General features: G+C 40.5%; 1 protein-coding gene across 1 annotated transcript; it reads right to left on the bottom strand.

Moving 5' to 3' along the window:
- Positions 1-6,312: 6,312 nt before the first annotated feature.
- LOC104427151 (cytochrome P450 71B10) lies at positions 6,313-8,781 on the bottom strand. Its single transcript, XM_010040294.3, has 3 exons — positions 8,225-8,781; positions 7,137-7,479; positions 6,313-6,936 (listed from the first exon to the last, which is right to left on the bottom strand). The coding sequence occupies exons 1-3, from the start codon at positions 8,779-8,781 to the stop codon at positions 6,313-6,315; spliced, it is 1,524 nt and encodes a 507-aa protein (XP_010038596.3).
- Positions 8,782-23,398: the final 14,617 nt, after the last annotated feature.

Raw genomic sequence — 23,398 nt, 5'->3', positions numbered from 1 at the left:
GCTTGACTCATCCTAAGGTGAAGAAGAGCATTTCCTTCTCTACTAAAACATTGATACTGTTGCTTAAACCAATTTGGGCTTGATTGTTTATTTCTGAAATGCGAGTGGTGGTCTTCTCCCTTCACTGGGGCAAGGCGTAAGAATTGATCAAATACAATTGACATTTACAAGAAAATGTGAAAAGCATCTAAAAAATCATAAGAGCTCCAAAAGTTCTATGAGCAAAGAGTTTGACAAATTTAGGGGGCATGAAAAGCAGTGTGCTTGGTAAAAGTAAGGCCAATGCTAGTCAAGAAAAAGAGTCAAAAAGGCTCATCTTATGTGAAAGAAAAGTTGTTGAAGTCCAAATGCTTGCATAAAAAATCATCACAAGTGCAAAAGAAATCAGAGAGAGGAGCAAAGCTTTCATGCAGAAATGATTAGTCAAGAGATTTTCGAGATGTGCTATATTTCAAAAGCCAAATGGCTTTGAAAGATTGAGTGACATGGTCTTGATGCCATGATGATCACTAGCTCTTAAAAACTCTCTTGAAAATTTAAAGCCTTTCGAGTCCTTCCCGATCCAACATTACAACCCTCTTCTGAAGTCTCTTCTGATTGAGATGGTTCGAGTGGAAACGGGAATGCCGCAAAGAAGCTACCATTTGAAAGAGTGGAAGTAATTCTATCTTGTCTTATCTTCTGAGTTCTTGACTTGTAAACTTGATGAGGATAGTGACAAATATTCCTTTACTGGTCTCAAAGCAATAATTTCTTTGTGTAAGCCCATGACTAAACCTATATTGAGGTCCTTTCAAAAGACATTTTTGATCGATCAAATTGTGCTCATCGTGAATATTTTTGAAAGCCTTTGACATAGGTTATGTGAGATACCCTCAGCAATCAGTTACTTTCCATGCAAATGGATGGGATCAAGCAGCCATTTTATCGAGAGTATGTGAGAAACCCCTTATGACTAAGAAGCTTTAGTTTGGCATGCTTAATAAGCATTTTTCACGAGTAAAAATCGTTTTAATAAGAGCTTAACTCCTGGAGAATTTGATGATTAATGATACATCCTCAAGCAAGATGACAATTCTGTGCCACATGATGCTAATTGACATGTTTCTCAAGGCAATCAAACTTAGCTTGATTAGCTTGCTCAATTAATACTGTAATATTGCCAATACATCTCTTGATGCCGCCCTAATGACATTTGCTCAAGTTGAGTTTGACAGGATTCCCCAGTAAAGTCATGTAGTTTTCGAGGGATTAGCGAATGCTTCCCTAAAGACTACAAGGTTCATAGTCAGCTTTAAACCATGTCACCTCCAAAAGTTCATGATTAGCCTTAAATCATGTCATTTCTAAAGGTTCATGGTCAACCTTAAACCATGTCATCTACAAAAGTTCATGAGTTTTCCTCAAACCATATATTTTCAACCTAGTTGAAACCAGTTGTTACATGATGAGACTCTATCTCTTTCTTATGACATGGCGTGCTTTTGTAACCCGGGGTCTCTCATTCTTTCTATGACATAGTGTATTTCTGTAGCCCGGGGTCTTTTATTCTTCTTATGACAGGGCATGCTTTTGTAGCCCGAGGTCTTTTCTTTTTTCTTATCACACAATGTTCTTTTGAAGCCCGGAGTATTTCTCTCTTCTTATGATACTGTGTATTTCTGTAGCCCGGGGTCTCTCTCTCTTCTTACGACACAGAGTACTTCTGTAACCTAGGATCTTCCTTTCTTTTTATTCATCACATGTTTCATAACCTGGAGTCTCTTTGGTTGACCTAGCATATGTCTATGTACCCGAGATCTCTCTCATATCAAAATAATTTAGGTGTCTTCTGTCTTTGAATACAACCTCTTCAAGTCTACATTCAAAGAGGGGGAGCTGTTGAGATCTAATTTGTCTTTCCAAATACATATATATTTTTAAAAAAATTAAAATTAAATAATTAAAAAAAGGGCAAGAAAGGCCGAGTCAGCCTCATTCGGCCTTGGCCTGGCCCGCCTCTCTTTCCCCGTCCCCGTGTGGCCTAGCCCAGCTTCCCTCTCTCTTCGGCCTGGCTTGTGCCCCAACCTCCTCCTCCTTTGGGCGTCCTTCGTTCACAAACCTGCAATAAAAGGAAAAGCAACAACAGCAGAGGCGGCAAAGCATCAACATAGAGTAGAAGATTGCGAGGGGCAGGCAAGAGGCGTGATCCTTGGGTCAGAGCAGTCCGGCTGGCTAGCTGGTGTTGTAGGGGTCTTTTCACGCGGAACTACAGAGAAGAGAAAGGATAGAAAGAACAGAAAATGGAGAAGGCAGAATGGAGAATGTAGAGAACGAGAGCAAGAGAGAATGAAACGAGAAGAAGAGAGGGACAAAAAGGACTCATGGAGGTTAGCTAAGGAGCCGAGGAGCCCTCGAAATGCCTAGCCGCCGTTGATGAGCCGCCGATGGCCGCCATCTCCCCGAAACCCAGGTAGGCATTTTGCCAAACACTTGGTAGTGTGGTATAGAGCTGGCCGGAGCTCCCCCGACTGTTTCGAGCAAGCTTCAGCCACACTCGTCCTCCGTTGCGTGTCCTGTGGTCCTGGCATGCCTTAGTAGTTCTCTAAATTGGCGCTCGAATTTTGATCGAGTAAAAAACCTTTAAGTTTATTAGCGTGCCCTACCTGTTTGCCGAAGTGTCCAAGCGAAAGCCAATCGTCATCCCGAACCTTAGCCGGTCTTTTGGTCACTAGAATATAGCCGCGGTTCCGTTGGAAGTCGGGTTGTGCCCATGCCTAGCCGAAATGCGGCCGTCGTGCCCTAGCCGAACGCCTCTCGCACTGTTCGTTGTTGCCGCCGGACAGCCGCTGAACAAGCATGGGCTAGCGGAGCCCTTAACTGGTGCTTTGCCGCTTCCAGCGGAACCCCCTGACTAACATCGGCCATCACCTCCTTTCCTCCCTTGAAAGTCGTCGGTGCTATTCCGTTGCGGCTTCCTTTGGTTGCAACTGTTTGTCGTAGACCAGAGGGTAGGTCCAGTTGGGTTAGATTAGGGATCTAGCCTACTCAGCCCCTTTTTTTTTTCTTTTGCTTGGGCCTACAGATAGCCATTTTGCAAAATGGGCATTGGGCTTGTCAGATGGGCCCAACCCTCATTTGAACGCAGCCCAAACCAGCCTTGGTTTGGGCCCGGCCCTTTCGGGTGGATTGATCGACTCCGCCCCTAAATGGATCAAACCCGGGTGGGTCTAATCGACCCACCCCGACCGGGTCAAGCTCGGATCGGGTCGAGATCGGGCCCGACTTGGCTCGCCAAAAATAAAAAAAATAATTAATTATTTTTTTTAAATTAATTAAAAAATTTGAAAATCTAAAAATGCAGGTTTGTTTAGGAATTGCCATGTCTTGCTTTTTTAGTGTAATTAGGCCTTTATTTGCTTGCACATTGATCATATCGCATGTTTAATTCACATATTTAATTACGTTTGCGAATGTTTAATTGCAAATGCTAAATTTTACTACAATTAGGATCTTGGTAGTTATAATTATTATTTTAATGATTATGCACCCGCATGATCACCTCGCATGTTAGTGGATAGGTGTAAAATCAATCCAAACTACCTGACAAAAGTCTTTTCTTTTAAAATGAATAGGATGAGGTACCGAAAATGCACTAATTGGTTAATTAATGTAATTAAGTCTCCGAACATAAATTCTCTTATTGTGTAGGAGGTGAAGTATACCTTCATGCCTTACTTGGTTTTTAGCCGATCCTAATAGGCTAGTGGCAACTCCTTACTGCGAAATCTTAAGAATACCCCAATGTCGCGCAAGGTATAAGCTTGGGAGAGCCTGTGTCTATTCATGAGCCTTAGGTCCGTCCTTTAGGCAATACCCCTAAACCTATTCCCTTTCCCCAAGGGGTAGGTAGTGACAAGGTGTATGTGGAGTTGGTATTCTAATGAGATCCTTAGTTATGGCAAAGTTCAAGTGAGGCTTGGACTTGGATAAAATCTATAGTGGATGAGCCTATTGGGGGCTATGGGAGAGTACCAACAAAATTTGAATTTTAGCGAAGCGATTGCAACTTGGCTAGAACACAAGTCAAGGTGGAGATTGTTATAATATATCTTGAGTATGAGCCTATTGAATGAACATGACCCAAGTTTATTTGCATATTAACTTGGTAGGTCGAAGTTCAAGTTCGGATCTTGCATGATGCGGAAACCTCATCCGTATTGGTGTTGTGATCAAGAACATAATTTATTTCCTTTTACAAGTTCAACTCGGTGAAGAAAGAAGACAGAAAAAGGAAAGTCAAGTTTGTGGGCTTTGTTGATTGAATTGGATTTCTTTAGGCGGTGGATATATATATATATATATTTCAAACTTGTTATTGCTTGAAAGGTGGCTTAGTTAACCAAATCTTGTTAGGATTATCTTATCCATATTGAAGTCGGTCAACTTCTGTTCTATATATATATATTTGTTCTTTTGCCGCAAGAGAAGCCGCCGTCGTTGATGCATGCAATAGTGAAGTGCCGTTTTCGAGTGCTTGAGTGGTGGGCTATCTTCATGGGTTTGTTCATGAATTACATCCAAGAAGATACAAGTGTTCAAGCCAATAAAATCTTGCGAGTAAGATTTGTAAATTTTTTCGTGAGATTGAGAGATTATTTTGTGAGAAGTTATAAGGCTAAATACTACATAAATTATTAGGTATAAATGGGGTTTGGGAAATACCAAGAGTGTTTGAGTGACTCGAGTATGTAATCTTCATTTTATTACTTGATTTATAATGAAATTTGTCGTTACTCTCCCAATACAACTGAATCACGTAAATCTAATATCCAATTTATTTATTTTTGCTTTTGTTTATATTTTTTTTTGGTTGGTTTTACTTTATTTCTACTTAACTCTTACTCTCAGATTTTTGTCCTATCTCATTACAAGACGTGAGAGTCGAAACTCACACTTGAAACTAAATCTTCCCCACCCTAGCCCCACTGAGAAGGCGGGAATTTGAACCCCCAACGTAAATTTTAGAGTTTTATTATTGTTTGATCGCTTGCTTTTTGCAACGCATACAATTTTCCAAAAAAAATTTAAAAAATAAAACCCTAAAATTCATAATTTGAAGCTCAACACTCATTGAATGAGTGTTCGTCTCGTCTTATTTTCATTTCATATAAGTTATCTTTCTATCTCTCACTCATGGCCTTGACTATTAAGGTTAATGCCCATCGACTCATAATCTCGAATCTCAACTTTCAATATAAGCCCAATTTTTTACTGATCTTACAATTAAGATTAGGGAAATTCGTTGCTTTTGCCTTCACTTTGGCTTGCTTGAAAACGTTACATTGAGTGTATGAAACTTGTTGGAATTGGTTTTATAGACCCATCCAAGAATCAAACCAAATTGGTGGTCTAATTCTCAAGTGGATTAATGAAACCAACGAGTTGAGTCCAAGGCCTACGTGCTCTGCAGCAGATTAAAGGGAAGGCCAGAGGGAGGAAGAAGAAGAAGAAAAAGAAGAAGAAGAAGAAGAAGAAGAAGAAGAGAGGGAAGAGAGAGAGAGAGAGAGAGAGGCGACAGAAGTGAGAGGAGTGTGGGTCAGAGATTCTCATGCGGTGGGACCCGGGAGACACGCGTCGCATTATGAATGGACTCGTAAGTTGACACACTGGAATCCCAGCTGCAGCCAATATTTTCTCCGATGGATCGCGCTTTGTCCTGCCACATTGACTTTCGCCGTTTGTGATCTCGAAAAGGAGATTGCAACTCTTTGCCCTTCTTACCCCTAGAAATTTTGTCGGTCAATCTGACCGATTTTTTGCTCAAAAAAAGAAGGAGAAAAATCTGACCGATTTGCTGCCTCCCGCTCATCGATGCTCATGCTAACAGCAATTTGTGTCGTTTTTCGTCGACGGCTGATCAATGGCCCTCGTCACCGTATGTCCATCTTAGTCTCTGTGGCTATCGACACAACGATAATGTCGTTTATCAGCCACGTGGTCTCATGCTTGTCAATATAGATGGCTTGTTCATTTTCTGGTGTAAACAAAATGTCTTTGAATTCTCGAAGTAACGTCCACGCATGGGATACGTATACAATTTGTTAATGTACACGTGACTCGCCCAGCTGATGATCTCTCCTCAATGGTCACAATGCACAAATTACTCAAACGGTCTTTTTATTAATTGCCCTGGAAGCAATAACGAGTCTCCGTTATATATGGAGATGTTGTTTGCTAGGACATTGTACTGTACAACTTTAATACGCTTAATCATAATTAAAAACATAAACGGTTATGAGATATGATGATTTTTGTTTGACGCTGATTTTGTCATGCATTGGCCTCATGCGATACCTTTACTGGCAACAGAGTGAGAGGCACTTTTTTGAACACAGCTATGCCAGCCCCTTCTTCTATGCTCACATCTCTCTCCGTCATCCCCTCTGGCAATTTCCAGTCAAAGGAGTGCAAGACATTGGCCAGCGTCAGCTCGACCGTTGCCATGGCAAATGACATCTCAGGGCATCTCCTCCGCCCCGCCCCAAATGGTAACAACTCGAAGTAATTCCCCTTATAATCGATTGGACTTTCCTCGAACCTCTCCGGCATGAACTCCTCCGGGCGCTCCCACAGGCCTGGGTCCCGCCCGATGCCCCATACATTCACCAGGACACGACTCTTTGGGTCCACATCGTAGCCATATAGCTTGAAATGGTCCATGGTTTCCCTTGGAAGGAGTAGCACACTTGGAGGGTGTAGCCTCATCACTTCTTTGAGTACTAAGTTGAGATATTTGAGTTTGCTAAGGTCATCTTCTACGACCCATTTCTTGTTTCCGACGCAACTCCGGATCTCTTCTTGAGCTTTTCGCATCGCCCTTGGGTTCCTGACGAGCTCGGCCATTGTCCAGTCCAGCATGATTGCAGCAGTGTCCATACCTCCTAGAAATATATCCTGATAATGACCATGAAGTCGTGATTCACAAAAAAAGACATATGGATCAATTTTTGCCATGATATCATTTATACCCGAGGACTTTGTATTCATTTAAGGAGTTCTTAAATTATATCCTGCAATTTATAGAACCTTCAATTTTGCTTCTCGATTGTGTATATGATCTACATTAGGTAATACGTAGAGATTGTATGATGTACCATCAAGATGGCCTTGATATTTTCTTCCTTCAGCCGGAGCCCCGCGAACTCAGTCTGATCTTTCTCCATCTTCAGCAGCAAATCGATAATGTCCTCCTTTCCCTCGTTGCTCTTATTCGCATTCCGATGCTCTTCGATCACCTTCTGATAGAGATCGTCCAAATTGTGAAAGCTCTTCTCCAACCTCGAATGGAGACCCGTGAACCTGTCCACGATCCAGCCGAATCGAGGGAAATAATCAGATGCCGAGAAGCTTCCCAACATCGCCAGTGCCTCGTGAGTTAAATGCATGAACCTTCCGTCTTCAAACTCCGCCCAGCGAAGTGCCTTCCCAAACGCAACCCTGCATGCAAGGTGTGCAAACAAGTCACAGTTTCTAGTGAGCGATTCATGCTTCGCTCTCAGGCTTGACAAGCTTCGGTTTGGAGCAGTGACTTGAATCAAAGCTGAAGTTGATAATAGCCAAATAATCGGCTAGCTTGTAACACTGATCGAATCTAATTAAACATAGTCAAGTTCGAATGTAGAACTCATCGTCAAGTTGAGCTAGAGTTTAAAGAACGAGGCTCAATATATTATCGAACCCTGAAGAATTCGAGTAGTGATTAAAGATGGCAAAATGGGTTAAAGAGCCACTTTTTTATTCAAATTTAGTGGGTTGAGTTTATATGCGGGTTAGTTAAAAGTTAAAAAACGGTTTGTTATGAATTCAGAGTAATAAAGCCCGACTAGATATGAATTTTACGAATTTACAATATATTCATTTTCAACCAATTTCTAGCACTTAGGCGATTGCTCGGCATCAAACAAGTCGTCCATGCTTTTCGCCATGGCCATATCTCCTACTTCCTTGTGATGAGTGATGAGAGACATAAATATATAAATTGTCGACACATGGCTATCTTTCTACGTTAAAAATTATCAATCCATTTTCTTTCATTAATTGGCTGTTTATATGGTCACGTGATCATTACTTAATACACATGAAAAGTTATTGAGTCGACATATGCCCTACCTAACGATGAATCAATATAATTAAATGGATGACTTAGTCGACTAGACTCCTCAACTACACCACTATGCCTTACCTGCAAGTGAAGTTTGCCGTGAGAGCCACGAACTTCTGGCTCAAATTAATCAGAGTTCCACTCTCTGCTGATTTTGCGATCGACTCGATCATAGATCCCACCTCCTCTTCCCTGATGTATCGGAAGGAGTGGACTCGCTTTGCACTGAACAACTCGAGCACATACAACTTCTTTAGCTCCCTCCAGTAATTGCCATACTCCACGAAGGCCACATCGAGGGAGTCATAGGTGAGGCGTCCTGTGGTGACTAGCCGTGGGCGACTGCAACAATCGAGGTCATGGGTCTTGAGGACCTCCCTAGCGGCTTCAGGGGAGGACGCTACGATGGCAGGGACACCGCCGAGGCGGATGAGCATGACGGGGCCATACCGTCTGGAGAGTTTCCACAGAGACTGATGAGGCAAATGGCCGAGCTGGTGGAGGTTGCCTATGATGGGGAGTGGTGGAGGCCCTGGAGGGAAGTTCTTCTTTTTGTTATTGGAGTTTTTCACTGAGAAGAGGAAAAGGAGGAGAGGAAGGAAAAGAGCAAGCCACGCGAAGAGGATGTGAAGAGCCATTGTCTGGATGGTTATGTGCAGTAAGAATACTTAAAATGTTGAGTTAATTTGACGTGGTTGAGTAGTGTTATATACAAAATGGATGCTGAAGAATCAACTCTTGGACTTGATACAAAGACTTTTCTGGTCCGTTTGTAGTGACAATTTTTCTCTGATTATCCACAAAGCCAAAAATAGCAGACGAATCCATGATAATCACTTCTTGCATAATATGACCGAATCATAACTATTCGCGATATTGGTGAGATTTGCTTTCCTATTCAAGGAAATGACATATTGTGGGCAAATCTTGTATTGATAGTTTTCCTATTTTGAAATTTCCCTTTTTAATTGCGGTAACCTTGTGTAGAAATTGCAGAAGAATGTTATGAAAAAAATAAGAGAGTTGAGAGTTTTGTCCTAAGATGTAGGCACATTGTTGAACCTTGTAATCCTTGTGTTATTTTTTGATTGCCTTACTAAAATTCAACAATAACATGTTGATGTTCAAGATGATATTTGTGACATCATGATTTTCGACCCTGTTTTGATTAAATGAAATGGGCTTTTCATTGATGTGTCTATAGTTTTTTTCTCTGAGTTGATCACTCATGAGATAACTAATCCATTAGGTGAAGCCGTTGAGGAATATAAACGTGACAGACTTGAGAATTCGATTAGAAATCGATGCTCGACTGTGCTAATCTGCAAGGGTCAATACAACACCGTTAAAATCAATCAAAGACTGAACATAGGTCGATTCGACAAAAGCATGTAATTAAGTGTTGGTGATTCCACCTAATTGTAAAATTCGCGTCAAGCGGCACTAAATTGATTTTTTTGTCGATTATGTACCTTGTGCCCATAATTGAAACCTTGATATTTTCATGACAACCAAGAGTCACCTATGTGTCGAAGATACACAATGTGGATTAAAAATAATTGACCATGGGTCAAACGCGCCAACAATTCTTAAAAGCTACATGGTAGGTTAAATCACGCTAAAATTGCATCCGACTGAAATTAACCACGAAATTGAATTTGGTTTCAGGAATCGAAAGTTTCAACGTTACAGTTTATTTTTAAGACGTCGACTCATTCTTTGAAGAATTTTTGGCAAGCCCGGGATTTTAGGCGAAAAATCAAAATTTGGCAAAATTGATTCAAGAATTTTGGAGGGGCCTCTTTCATTGGATTTTTGGGCTACTTAATTGAAGTAAATTGTGGACAAATGGTGGAAATTCGTTTGGGCTGTCCCCTTGGCAATTATGATCACCAAATTGGAGTTAATTAGTGTGAAATTGAGTTGATTTGGTGAGGGAATACATGAAATTCGTAGGGCCATGGGGGCTGCAACATTTGGGCATCCATCTTGCCTTGTTGGAGAAGATTTGGAGGGGAAATGGTTATTGGTAATAGCTGAAGACTTTTGGGGTCTTGCACTCAAGTGTTGGATATGGTTTTATGTGATGGGCTTAAGTTGGCCCGTCCGCCCATGTTGGGCCTAAAAGCCCGGCCCACAAGATTAGGGCCCATGGATGAAGGGGTACGTTTCTTTGTTTTTTGGAGGGACGTATATAAGGGAGGAAAGAGAGGGAGAACGTACCTTTTGACATTACGTACGTTCCTCTCCCTCTCTCCCACCAAAAGAAAAAACAAGAAGAAAAGGCGACGCCCTCTCCCTTCAAGGCCAAATCAACGTCATCAGATCGAACGGGAATGTTATTGGATCTAATGGGAACGTTTTCTCTTCCTCTTATCGGCGTCGGTGTTTAATCTGTGGCTAACAAGGTACGCTCGATTCTGTAGTGTGCTTTAGGATCGGTGATACATGTTTTTCTCGGGCTTGTCTTTCGCATTCGTTTTTAGGGTTCGATTTAGTGTTGAATCCGGTTTTTGGGATTCCGACGAACCCAACATTGATATCAGAGCCCTAGTTCATGTTTTCCCGACCCCTTTCATGTTTATGATTGATTTTTGATTGATTTTTCGTGAAAATAATCGGCCGACACGGATCGGAGAGCAAAATCCCAACACCTGAGCATTGTTCATCCATTTTTTCGAGTTTCCGTAAGTCAAAATCAATTTCTGATGGCATAGGGCGAAAGAGCTCATCGAGACAAGTCCGTCGATGGGTCGACCGCCGCCGGGCGATGCCGCACGCGCCCACACGCGCGGCCAGAAGCGCGTGTGCCACGCGTCGGTCGGCGAATCGGAATGTGCGCGACGTCGCCGGCCGGCGAATCGGCATGTGCCAGTCAGTGAACCGACGCGTGATGACATCACCCAACGGTTAGTAACCGCTGGGATGATGTCATCGCCGGCGACAGTTGGCCGGCCGGCGACTCGACCCGACCGGCGAACTGACCCGACCCGACCCGAGGTTCGACTGGTCCGTCCGGTCCGACCGGTCCAACGACCTGGCGACCCGACCGGTCCAACGACCTGGCGACCCGACCGACGACCGTTGACCGTTGACAAAAAAAAGAGAGAGGAAAATAATGTGTTTCTTTTTCAATTAAGTTTATGTGGATTATATGTAATCCCTTATTTGTTCTGCATTTGTTGTAGGAACAATGCCTCCCCTAAGGTTGCGCACACATATTCGCGTAATTATCGATGAACAAAAGGAAATGCTTTCTAAGTTGATAACTGAGCTGACGGATCATCGATGGGAGAGTGGTGACTTAATTGATCACGTCCTTCAAGTCAACGGGAAAATTCAAAAGGTCATATGGAATGGTCGTCATATGCCACAGTCTGAGATGGTGCGATTTTTCATGAACACCCTTCCACCAGAATGGCAAGGAGTGTTGAATTGCATATGGGATGTCAACAAAGCTGCCTCATAAAGGAAAATTGTGATGGATTTTATAGATGATTATTATTGGATTGTTACAAGGGAAAATATCAAGACATTAAACAAAAAAGGATCTTTCCCAGTTCGTGTACTGACTTAGTGTTAGATGTAGAGGCTGGTCTTTGTTAAGTGTGCTTTATGAACGTCTTATGTAATGTTTACTACTTGATTGTTGTTGAAGTAACAACTGATATGTTAGTTGTATTATGTGAAAGCATTACTATTATTCTATTGGATGTAAAATATCATTTGCTTTCTGTTATTGTTGGTTGCTGTGGGTAGTTAATAGAAGTTTTTTGTAGCTTCATAGAATTTATTTTGCATAAGACAATTATATTAATGATAGTTTTAAGTTAGGATTTTTGGAGGATGATTGGAAACGAAGTGACCTTTTGATTCTGAAACCTTACTTGAAATTGTTCATTAATATGATGGGTCTGTGCAAAATGGATGCATAAATGATATGCATTAATAATTCGTGCATATATGTCTGATGTGTTCAGATCAATGGCTTCAGCCACAAAGAGCATAGTTACTGAGCTGAACAAAGGTGAAAAGCTCAATGGCGATAACTATGAAATATGGCATATGAAAATCCAATATGTGCTGGAAGAGCAAGAGGCACTAGAAGCTCTTAACCCGACCATGGTAGAACCTGAAAAAGGAAACACTGCATAGCACAAGAGAGATAAGGAAGCATTTGCTGCATGGAAAAGAAAGAACTCTCTTGCTCGCATTACGTTGCTGAGTAGCATGGAAAATGACATCATGCGAGAGTTTAGGCGTTTTGAGAATGCCAAGGAAATGTGGGAAGCATTAGCAGCAAGATTTGGTCATACTTCGGTGACCAGACTGAGGCAGCTCACTATTAGGTTTGACTCTTATAAGAAGCCTCATGGTCAGACCATGAAACAACATTTTAGAAAGATGTCAAACATGATAAATGAGCTGAAAGATGCTGGCCATGTCCTGATAGATGAGTAGCAAGTGTAAGCAATGATTCGTTCCTTGCCTCAGAGTTGAGAGCATATGAAGGTACACCTAACCCATAATGAAAATATCAAAACATTTGAGAATGCAATGCGTCATCTTGAGCTGGAAGAGGACCGCCTCTTGGCGGCTAAGCCAGAAGCTGAAATTTATCATGCTGGTTCTAGCTCACATGGAGCTTCGAGCTTCAAGCGCAAATGTCCTAACTGGTTTGATAAAGGGAAAGGCAGGGAAGCAGGTCCTTCAGGGAAGAAGCCTAAGCTTAATTAACATGAGAGAGGAAAGCGTCCTCGAATGAAGAAGCTTGTAAGGGTGAAGTGTTACAACTGTGACAAGAAGGGTCACTATGCTCGCGATTGTCGTGAGTCAAAGAAGGTATACACCCCTTGTACTTTTCAGAACTTTGCTTTTGTGTCGAGTTCTATATTCTTGACTGAGTCTAATCCTTTGTGGACTGTAGATTCAGGAGCGACAAACCATGTAGCGAATGATAGAGAATCCTTTGTGGAATTCCGACGAGTACCAACTGGAACTAAGTGGATCTATGTGGGAAACAACTCTAGAGCTGAAGTGAAAGGAATTGGCACCTGCCAACTGAACATGCGTGGTGGACGCACTTTATTCCTACATGATGTATTGTATGCTCTGGAGATTCGTCGGAATTTAGTGTCTGTTTTAGTGTTGGTTAAATTAGGTTTTAATATGAACTTCCATAATAGAGGTGTGGATTTGTTTTTGCATACAAATTACTATGGTTATGGTTATTTTCTGGATGGTTCCATTGTATTAGATATTGACTATGTTAATGCAAATGTTTGTTATTCCCTTCTCACGTCTCATAATTCATATGATAATGATGTGAATGTGTGACATGCAAGACTTGGTCATATTGGCCAACAACGTATGAATAGATTAGCCAAATATGGCTTGTTGGGCAACATTAAAAAAGTCAATTTGCCCATATGTAAGCATTGCCTAGAAGGGAAAACGACAAGGAAACCATTTGGAAAAGGTAAAAGAGCTGAATTTCCTCTGCATTTAATCCATTATGATGTCTGTGGTCCAATAAATGTGAGAGGAAGGCATGGGGCTGTTTATTTCATCACTTTTATAGATGATTATACTCGATTCGGGTATATTTATTTGATTTCTCATAAATCTGAAGCGTTAAGTTGTTTCAAAAGGTTTATGAACCTGGTAGAAAATCAATTAAACAAGAAAATAAAAGCATTGAGATCCGATCGAGGTCGAGAATATTTATCTGATGAGTTCAGAAAATTATGTGATGAAAAAGGAATAGAGAGACAGTTGTCTATTCCATATACTCCTCAACAAAATGGTGTTGCGGAGAGAAAAAACAGAACCCTACTGGAAATGGTTAGGTCCATGATGGCGCATGCTAACTTACCTATCACTTTTTGGAGTGATGCGTTGTTAACTGCTGCCTATATACTTAACCGGATGGCTTCTAAATTAGTTACTTCCATTCCATATGAGTTATGGACAGGTAGAAAACCGGACTTAAGTTTTCTTAAGCCATGGGGTTGTGTTGCCTATACTCATGAATCCTCTCACAAGTTTGGGAAATTGGGTCCCAGAGGAAAGAAGAGTATTTTCATAAGATACTCAGAACGGGTATGTGTTCATAGGTGAGCAGAAAAGTGGGAATATAACTGAATTTGAATCACGGGATATCACATTCTTAGAGGATGAATTTCCTAAGAAGGGCGAAATAGGGGAAGATTACTCCCTATTTGAAACCTTAGATCAAGATAATGATATTAGTGGAGTTCATCCAAGTGGGAGTAATATGAGAAGTGATGAATTGAATTCAACTCATTCTCAATTACAACCATATAATGAGACGACATCATCATTATCTAATCCAAGTGGGAGCATAATGGGGAATGATGTGCAAAGTGTACAATCTCCCATACAGCGAACAAGTTGCCAAAGTATTCCCCGTCGACGTTTTGACATTGAAGAGGAAACTTTTATGATTGCTCCGCAAGATGAGGATGAGCCAAGAAATATTAATGAGACTCTAAATTGCCCTAGTAAGGAGAAATTGATTCATGTAATGGAAGAGGAAATGGAGTCAATGAAATCAAACCAAGTTTGGGAATTGGTTGATCTTCCAAAAGGACGCAAAGCTATTGGGAACAAGTGGGTTCTCAAAATAAAGCGAAAGGCTGATGGCTCGATAGAAAGGCATGAGGCTCGCCTTGTGGCGAATGGGTATAATCAACAGGAAGGAATTGATTATGAAGATACATTTTCTCCTGTAGTGAGATTTATCTTGATTCACATTATTCTGACAATAGTGGCTAGTATGGATCTTGAGTTACATCAAATGGATGTAAAGACCGCTTTCCTCAATGGAGAAATAGATGAAGAAATATATATGGAACAACCTGTTGGTTTCATAGTGAAAGGCCAAGAAGAAAATGTATGTCGACTTTTGAGATCGATATACGGCCTTAAGCAGTCATCGAGATGATGGTATATACGTTTTCATAATGCCATAATGGCATATGACTTTACAATGATAGATGAGGATCATTGTGTATATATTAAAAGATCCAAGGATCAATTTGTGATCATATCATTATATGTTGATGATATACTAATTGCCGGAAGCAATATGGAGCTTGTCAATACTGTCAAGAGTTGGTTGTCTTCCAACTTTGAGATGAAGGATATGGGTGAGACTGCATACATTCTTGGAGTTAAGATTTCAAGAGATCGTTCGAAGAGATCGTTATTTCTTTCGCAAGAAACATATATAAATAAGGTTCTTGAACGATTTCGTATGCAAGATTGTAAACCCATAGACACTCCTATTGCAAAAGGTGAAGGATTGAGCCATAGACTATGTCCAATGACTCCACAAGAGAATGAACAAATGAAACATGTTCCTTATGCTAGTGCTGTTGGGAGCTTGATGTACGCTATGATGTGTACAAGACCTGACATATGTTTTGCAGTTGGAATGGTGAGTAGATACCAATCAAATCCAGGTCCAGCACATTGGAAGGCTGTTAAGAGAATACTGAGGTATCTAAAGGGAACTACTAATTACAAGTTGAATTACCAAGGAAAGGATCTGCGACTTGAAGGCTATTCAGATGCTGATTGGGGAGAAGATTTAGATGAAAGGAAATCTACCTCGGGATTTTCTTTCTTACTGAACAATGGCGCCATATCATGGAGCAGTAAGAAGCAAACGTGTATAGCCTTGTCCACAATGGAAGCTAAGTTCGTGGCATTATCAGCAGCGGTACAAGAAGGAGTTTGGCTTAAGAGATTTTTGGATCATTTAGGTGTTATTGAGAAAGCTGCAAATCCATTATTGGTTAACTGTGATAGCCAAGCAGCTATAGCGTACACCAAAGATCCAAAATATCATGGCAATGCCAAACATATAGATACAAAGTATAACTTTGTCAAAGATATGGTTGCACGAAAGGATGTGAACTTACAGTACATATCTACGCATAAAATGATAGCAGATCCTATGACAAAGCCAATACCTAGAGATGTGTTTTGTGGTCATGTAAAATCTCTAGGATTGCGTAGAGTCTGATGTACTGGATTGTAATTTCCTTGAGTTGTTCACATTTATGAACTTGTGTTTTTTCATTATTAATGCCTATGAATCTTTATTTGATCTTTATGCATCTTAATGCTTAGTGCATTACTTTAAGTTGAGAAAGTATGTCGGACAGATGAAAGATTAGCCTACTCACACGGGTAATCGCCTCTATTTACTGTGTGATAAATAGAGATGAGACTGTTTTTAAGCTTGTTATCTAGGTGATAATCGAGAGCTCAAGCTTAAAATATATTTGTCGCCTTAATTTGGTGTTAAGATGATGACATAATATTTACTATGTCTGAAAGTAAAATACCCTACATATTTTACTTTATCTGTCTATGATGCTAGATGTGAGTTCTGATGAATTTTGTAAATGAGTAGATACGTGAACTTAAGTTAGACATTGAGTATGTCTGAACTATCATTTGTACGGTATTGAAGGAAAAGACAGTATTGAAGGAAAAGACATACGCTCCATGGGAAATGAGTTAATACCGTAATACGTATTTCATACTACGTATGCATGAGACGACCAATAAGAGTGGCAAAAGTTTGATCTCAACTTTTATGTTGTGTGAGACTCTTAAGGAAAATAGTTCATCAATTTTAGTGCCCTCATGACTTTTACTTATTCTCAAGGTTTCTATTTAGTGTTTGCTATCTTAGGATGTTGCCAATGGTCATGAGTTGATTCGATCTAATGGGACATTTCTAGAAAAGCAAGCTGAATTGAAATTGAGAGTTTGAAGGAAATGGGAAGATCGAATATGGAGAATCACATTCTAAGTTTTGTATTTACTAGTCGACCAATTATGGCTGTCTTTGGGATAATCATAATTGTGAATACAATATATATATATCATTGTTTAAAAGAGATCAAGAGAGATATAAATGTGATCGATCGATCTAGGGTACTCAGAGTGTGATGCCCATTATAAGCTGTTATATATTCCTAACAGATGTATGGCAACGAGCTCTCAAAGTATGCTGGTCGCACGGATTATTCACCGGTATGAATGTTAAAGAGAGGTAAAGAGAATCATGTTCGACCCACCATGTGCGAGTGGGAGATGATGGTTTTATGTGATGGGCCTAAGTTGGCCCGTCCGCCCATGTTGAGCCTAAAAGCCCGGCCCACAAGATTAGGGCCCATGGATGAAGGGGTACATTTCTTCGTTTTTTGGAGGGATGTATATAAGGGAGGAAAGAGAGGGAGAACGTACCTTTTGACATTACGTACATTCCTCTCCCTCTCTCCCTCTAAAAGAAAAAAAACAAGAAGAAAAGGCGACGCCCTCTCCCTTTAAGGCCAAATCAACGTCATCGGATCGAACGGGAACGTTTTCTCTTCCTCTTATCGGCGTCGGTGTTAATCTGTGACTAACAAGGTACGCTCGATTCTGTGGTGTGCTTTAGGATCAGTGATACATGTTTTTCCCGGACTTGTCTTCCACATTCGTTTTTAGGGATTCGATTTAGTGTTGAATCCGGTTTTTTGGATTCTGACGAACCCAACAATTGGGATATTTTAGCTTGACTTATTGGCTTCCTTGTCCCCTCCTTCCCCAGCAGCAGCTTCTTTGATCGCTAATCGCTTGTTCACGGACTATTTGCCCAGTCATAACAAACCCTATTCTTTCATTTGCCAATTTGGTTTTTACAGGAGAATTAACCAAGGAAAAATCACTAAACGGATTTGGAAGTTCAAAACAGTTCACTAATTCTGCTGCTAATGCTCTACGGGGCAATTCAAATCATGCCAAAGATCTTTCAAGCTCTCTTGAAGCAGCACGTCAAGTCACTAGTTTGCACCTATGAATATAACACTGACTGGGGTAAAAAGGTCAGTGTGTGTTTACACTAATTTAATACATTATACGCATTTAGCTATACATATGCCCAGCTGTATTTTTTCCAAGATTAATCCACTAATTGTTCCCATTCTAAAGTTGCACTGCTACAACCACCTTATGTTCACTAGCATTAATCTGAAGATCTGTGATTTTTCCACGAACACGAATTGCTAACCACACCATTCATGGTACCAAGTGCTCTGACTTTAAGCATTTTTATGACAAAGACAAAGACAAAGATGGCAGAAATTGATTTGTCAGCATGACAAAATGTTGTGCATGTGCCTTCTTGCAGATTGTCTTGATGAACGGATCGACGACAGAAGATATCTTTACGGGATTGGCCATCCAACCCAAGGGTTGGAGATCACTCTACTGTTCACCAAATCCACCTGCTTTTCTGGGCTGCGCACCATCCGGAGGGCCTGTTTCAATGACCCAGCAAAAGAGATGGGCCACGGGCCTACTCGAAGTTCTAGTAAGCAAAAAGAATCCAATATATGGCACCCTATTCGAGCAGCTCAATGTGAGGCAATGTTTGGGATACCTATGGATCCTCACTTGGGCACTGAGATCCATACCCGAATTCTTATATGCTCTCCTACCAGCTTATTGTATCATGACCAACTCCCACTTCTTGCCCAAGGTAAGAAGAAACTAAAGCAAATATCACTCCTTTTTTTTTTCCCTCAAAAATATGCCTCATTATCTTCCTAATCGCGGGCACAAGAGCCAGCTATCCTAATTCCAACTGCCATTTTCATCATCTACAACCTATATTGTATATATGAGTACTTCATCATTGGCTTGTCAATACGTGCATGGTGAAATAACCATAGAATGCAACGGATAACATCTACATGTGCTTGGTCATTTGGATTCTAAAGTGTCATACTCAAGCTCTTAGGGTTGTCACAGACAATATTTGAAGTAATCAAGAAAGACCAGTCTACATCTAGTGACGATATCAGTGCGAAAAGTGGGAGGTTCACCTTTGATGAGTCCCCAGTGTTTGTACCGGGCACTACTCTTTTGCTAGTGCACTTGATGGCAGTACTTGCAATGTTGCTAGGGTTGCGCCCACAAACATCCATTAACAACGGCTCCGGCTTAGGAGAGGTGGTATGCACTGTGTGGCTGCTACTATGTTTCTGGCCATTTTTTAGAGGGCTATATGGAAAAGGAAAATATGGAATTCCCTATGCTACTATAATAAAGGGGGCTATCCTAGCAACCGTTTTCACTTACTTATGTATCATGGGTTCATAGGGCTGCTAATTGTTGAATTTCGTACTTACAAAATCGAAAGCGTGGTTGTACAAGTATTCATGCCTTTTCTTTCTCGAACAAGACAAGATGATTCTCATGATTGTATTGCCACGCAAGAAATGGAAGTGATTTTCACAGCGTTCGTACTTTTGTTCTCTTCTTTTTCTCATTGGGACCAAACCAATAATCATCCATCTTTCCTTCCCAAATAATCGAGAGTAATAATAACCAAAGATAAGTACATAAATTCTTGGCTGTATTTATAGGGTAGGTAGGGCAAAGACATATTGAGAATAGATGACCACTTCACACCATCGCCGCTGTAGATGTCTCACCAAGAGTGCCAACCACACTTTCCTCTCATCCTTTTTCTTTTTCTCTCCATATATTCCAGATTGAAGATGGAGAATTTCAAAAGATCCAATTCGGTTTTACTTAATTAAGCAAATTAAACCCTCTCTCTCTCTCTCTCTCTCTCTCTCTCTCTCTCTCTCTCTCTCTCTCTCTAAAAGGAACACTCTTCATCTTGTACTTCTCCAACGTGGCGGCGAAGAATGGCAGTTTAGCTTCAAAATCATGGCATGCGTCATTGCATCACAAGTGCTGTTTATAATGACACATGTGCATGATTGAGAAGATTAGGGTCATGTTTAGATCCTGGTGGTGCTGTAAGGTTAATTAAGTCCATAGAACGGAATTATGAGCATGATTAGGAAGATGGAGACTAATGTCCGGAGTTCGAAACATGCATAATTGGTTATAAATATTTGATCATTACGCTGCCCAAATGATAGCAGCCCCTCTCTCACTTTTTTAATTTCTAATTTCCACATTTGTTAAAAGTTTTTCCTTTTCGGGTAGGAAGTTTATTATTGGTAAGACACCGGCAGTACGATATCAAAGTGTAGATCACAGCAATTCTAGAATGCATTAAACTTATTTTTAATCCTAGATTAACAAGAATATACCCCGAAATGAACGTATAAGAAATGTAGGCACATGAGTTAAAGATTTTAAGGTTTATATTTTCTTGATATTGTATTCCGTACGCGCCAAACGAAGCCATTTCAAACCCCTAATCTCTCTCTCCCAAAAAATCCCTCTCTCAGAAAAACTTCACCTACAGGCCTGCTTTGCTATGCTTTTCTTTTCTGGGCATCGATTTCCCTTTTTTGTCTCTCCCAATCTAATGTTTTGGAATCTTTTCTCACCTCATTTGGCATCTTCTTTTGCTCATTGTTGTTGCCTTTTTTGGCTTGTCGTGAAGAATAAATCTATTTGTAGCTGAAAATTTTGTGAGAATATCTGATTATATGACTTCTTCAAGGTTTAGCAGAAGCTCTCCTCTCCCAATTTATAACTAAACGAATTTGGAAATTTAGAACAGTTCATCATTTTTGTTGTTCATGCTCTACAGGGCAATTTGGATCGTGCTAGAGATCTATCGAGCTCTCTTGAAAACAGTGTGTCAAGGCGCTGGTTGCACTTATAAATAATTAAATACAATACTAATTGGGTTAAAAAGGTCAGTGTGTCTCTGCGCTAATTTCACACATTATGCACATCTACCTATCCATACATTCAACTAGGGGTGTCCAAAGACCCACCCGACCCAACCCAAACACGACCCAAATACGAACCAAACACGAATCAAGCTGAGTATATATTTCGGGTCTTAATATTATTTGATAATGATTACAAAACAAACAGATAAATATGTTTTGGATCGGGTTAGGGTCGAAACATTGTTTGACCTGTGAACACATTATTGACTCCAAATAATTAAACAAACACATTCTCACATGTCAGCCAAACACAAAACACCCCGCACCCAAGCCAACCATATCAGACCTCGACGACTCTGCCTTCTCGCCGTCTCCTCTTGTTGACTCCGCCACCGTCGATGACTGCACCTTCTCCGCTCATTGACTTGGCCGCCATCGCTGTCGACGATTGCACCTTCTCGTCAACTCCGCCACCCTCTTCTTTGCTCCTCACATTCTACGATATCGCTTCGCAGTAAGATCTCCGTCTGTCACTCCTCTTTCGAGCCATCTTCGTCCCCGATTTGCAGCCACGGAATCAAGCTATGGCAGTTCATCGTCTTGCCTTACGATCGTTATTATAGGCACCCCCTCTCTTCCCAGTTTCCTTCTTCTCGGTTTTCGTATTCTTGTCGCCCTTCGTCCTAATTTTCGGGCTTTTGCTAGAAAGCTCGGAGCTTACTCTGTTTTTCTGTCCAATGCTTGTGAAGAGAGAGCGACATTGAATCTTGTGGTACTTTGCTTGGAACTCTGTGTGTTCTTCACGGGTGATCATTCCGTGTTTGTTTTTTTTTTTTACGTGGTTTATGGGAGAATAGCTGTTAGCCCATCTCTCCTTTCCCCTTTTTCTCTTCTCTGTTCACTAATCTTGCTTTTCTTTTCCTTGCTACTTCAATTTTTATACGAGTCTTTCATGATGATTTTTCCTCTGCGAAAAAACCAATCAAAACAGTGGTTTTGATTGGGTTAGAGAAATCGTGCATTCCACAATGCGGGCTTTTGGAATGAGGAGAACTTATGATACTGTCTGAACTTTGTTGAAAGTGCGTGTATCTGCTATCAATGTTGTTGTACCCTTTTAACAAAGTGTGATCCTCATTTTAAACAAATGAGATAGTAAGCCAAATTATGATAGTCATTATTGCGTTTGCCATAGCTGTCTTATTTTCTATTTTCAGCATATTCGAGTTCATTGTATGCCTTATTATGTATTCATATATGTAAGATTGCCTCATTTATTTGCCTCCTTCTATAGCGTTGCGGTGGTGCTAATTCTTGTTCATTTGAAGTTTTCGAGGAGTTTCTGTTTTCCTTTGCTGACATGAGAATCTTTTCCTTTTTGGGTTGTTTAAGGCAATGGGATATCCTTAAAATGGAAGATTAGCATTCTTTCTTCCCAAGTTTTCATCTTTTGGTGTGCCGAAATTGTCCACTTATGTTTGTGATACTGCTAAGCTTAGGGGGGATTGGGAGTTATTAGCAAAGCTGCATTGATTTCATTTATCCGTTTTACATCCTGCTATGAAGTTATGTTTTCTTGTTGTGTATGCAAAGGATGTGTCATCTCCCTCAGGTGTATTTCATTCACTTTTGGTTTTGTCGGATTGCACTTTTATTAAACTAAGTAGAGATAATATACTGCGATGCTTCAAAATTTGGTTGAGCTAATCTCTTAAAACTAGCATAGGAACCCAATGGAACCCAATGGGAAATTCGTTGGGCAATAAACAAGAAGTGAGAATGGGAAAAAGAAAAAGAAAAAGAACTTAAACCCGAAACCTGACCCGGACCAAACCAGACTCAACACAAATTATTGCTTTTGGTATTATGCTTTTTGGGTCGGTTTGAGTTGGGTCGGAACATATTGCCTTATGAATCAGGTCGGATCGAGTAACGTCAAAACCCAACCTGACTTGACCTATTGATATCCCTACATCCAGCTATATTTTCCAAGATCCATCCATTAATTGTTCTCAACCCTAAAGTTGCACTCCTACAACTATCCTAAGTTCACTAGCATTAACCTGAAGATATATGATTTTTCCGTGAACATAAATTGCTAGCCACACAATTCATGGTACTAAGTTCTATGTCTTTAAGCATTTTGATGGCATAGATTAATTTGTTACCATGATAAAATGTAGTACATGTGTCTTGTTGGAGATTGATTGGATGTACGGATCAATAACAGAAAATGTCTTTACGGGATTTGTCATCCATCTCACAAGTTGGAAATCACCCTATTGTTCATCAAGGCTGCGCATGGTAACATTCCCTAGCCCAAGAATTTATATTATTTTCTTCCCCAGAACAAAAAAAGAATAGAAACCCGTTTTATAACGGCAAGTTAGTTTTTTGTTCCTGGGAACAAAAAGTTAGCCCAAGAATGGTTTTGAGATAGAAATGAGAAGTGAAAAAAAGTTACTTCTTATTCCTAGGAATAAGTTTAAGTTACTTCTTATTCCCAAGAATAAGTTCAAGAAATAAGTGATTTTTTTCTTTTATTCATCTCTTGCTGCTGCGC

Source organism: Eucalyptus grandis, chromosome 11 (assembly GCF_016545825.1).
Source record: "Eucalyptus grandis isolate ANBG69807.140 chromosome 11, ASM1654582v1, whole genome shotgun sequence".
Classification (NCBI taxonomy): Eukaryota; Viridiplantae; Streptophyta; class Magnoliopsida; order Myrtales; family Myrtaceae; genus Eucalyptus; species Eucalyptus grandis.
This window is presented reverse-complemented; position numbering and strand designations above follow the sequence as displayed.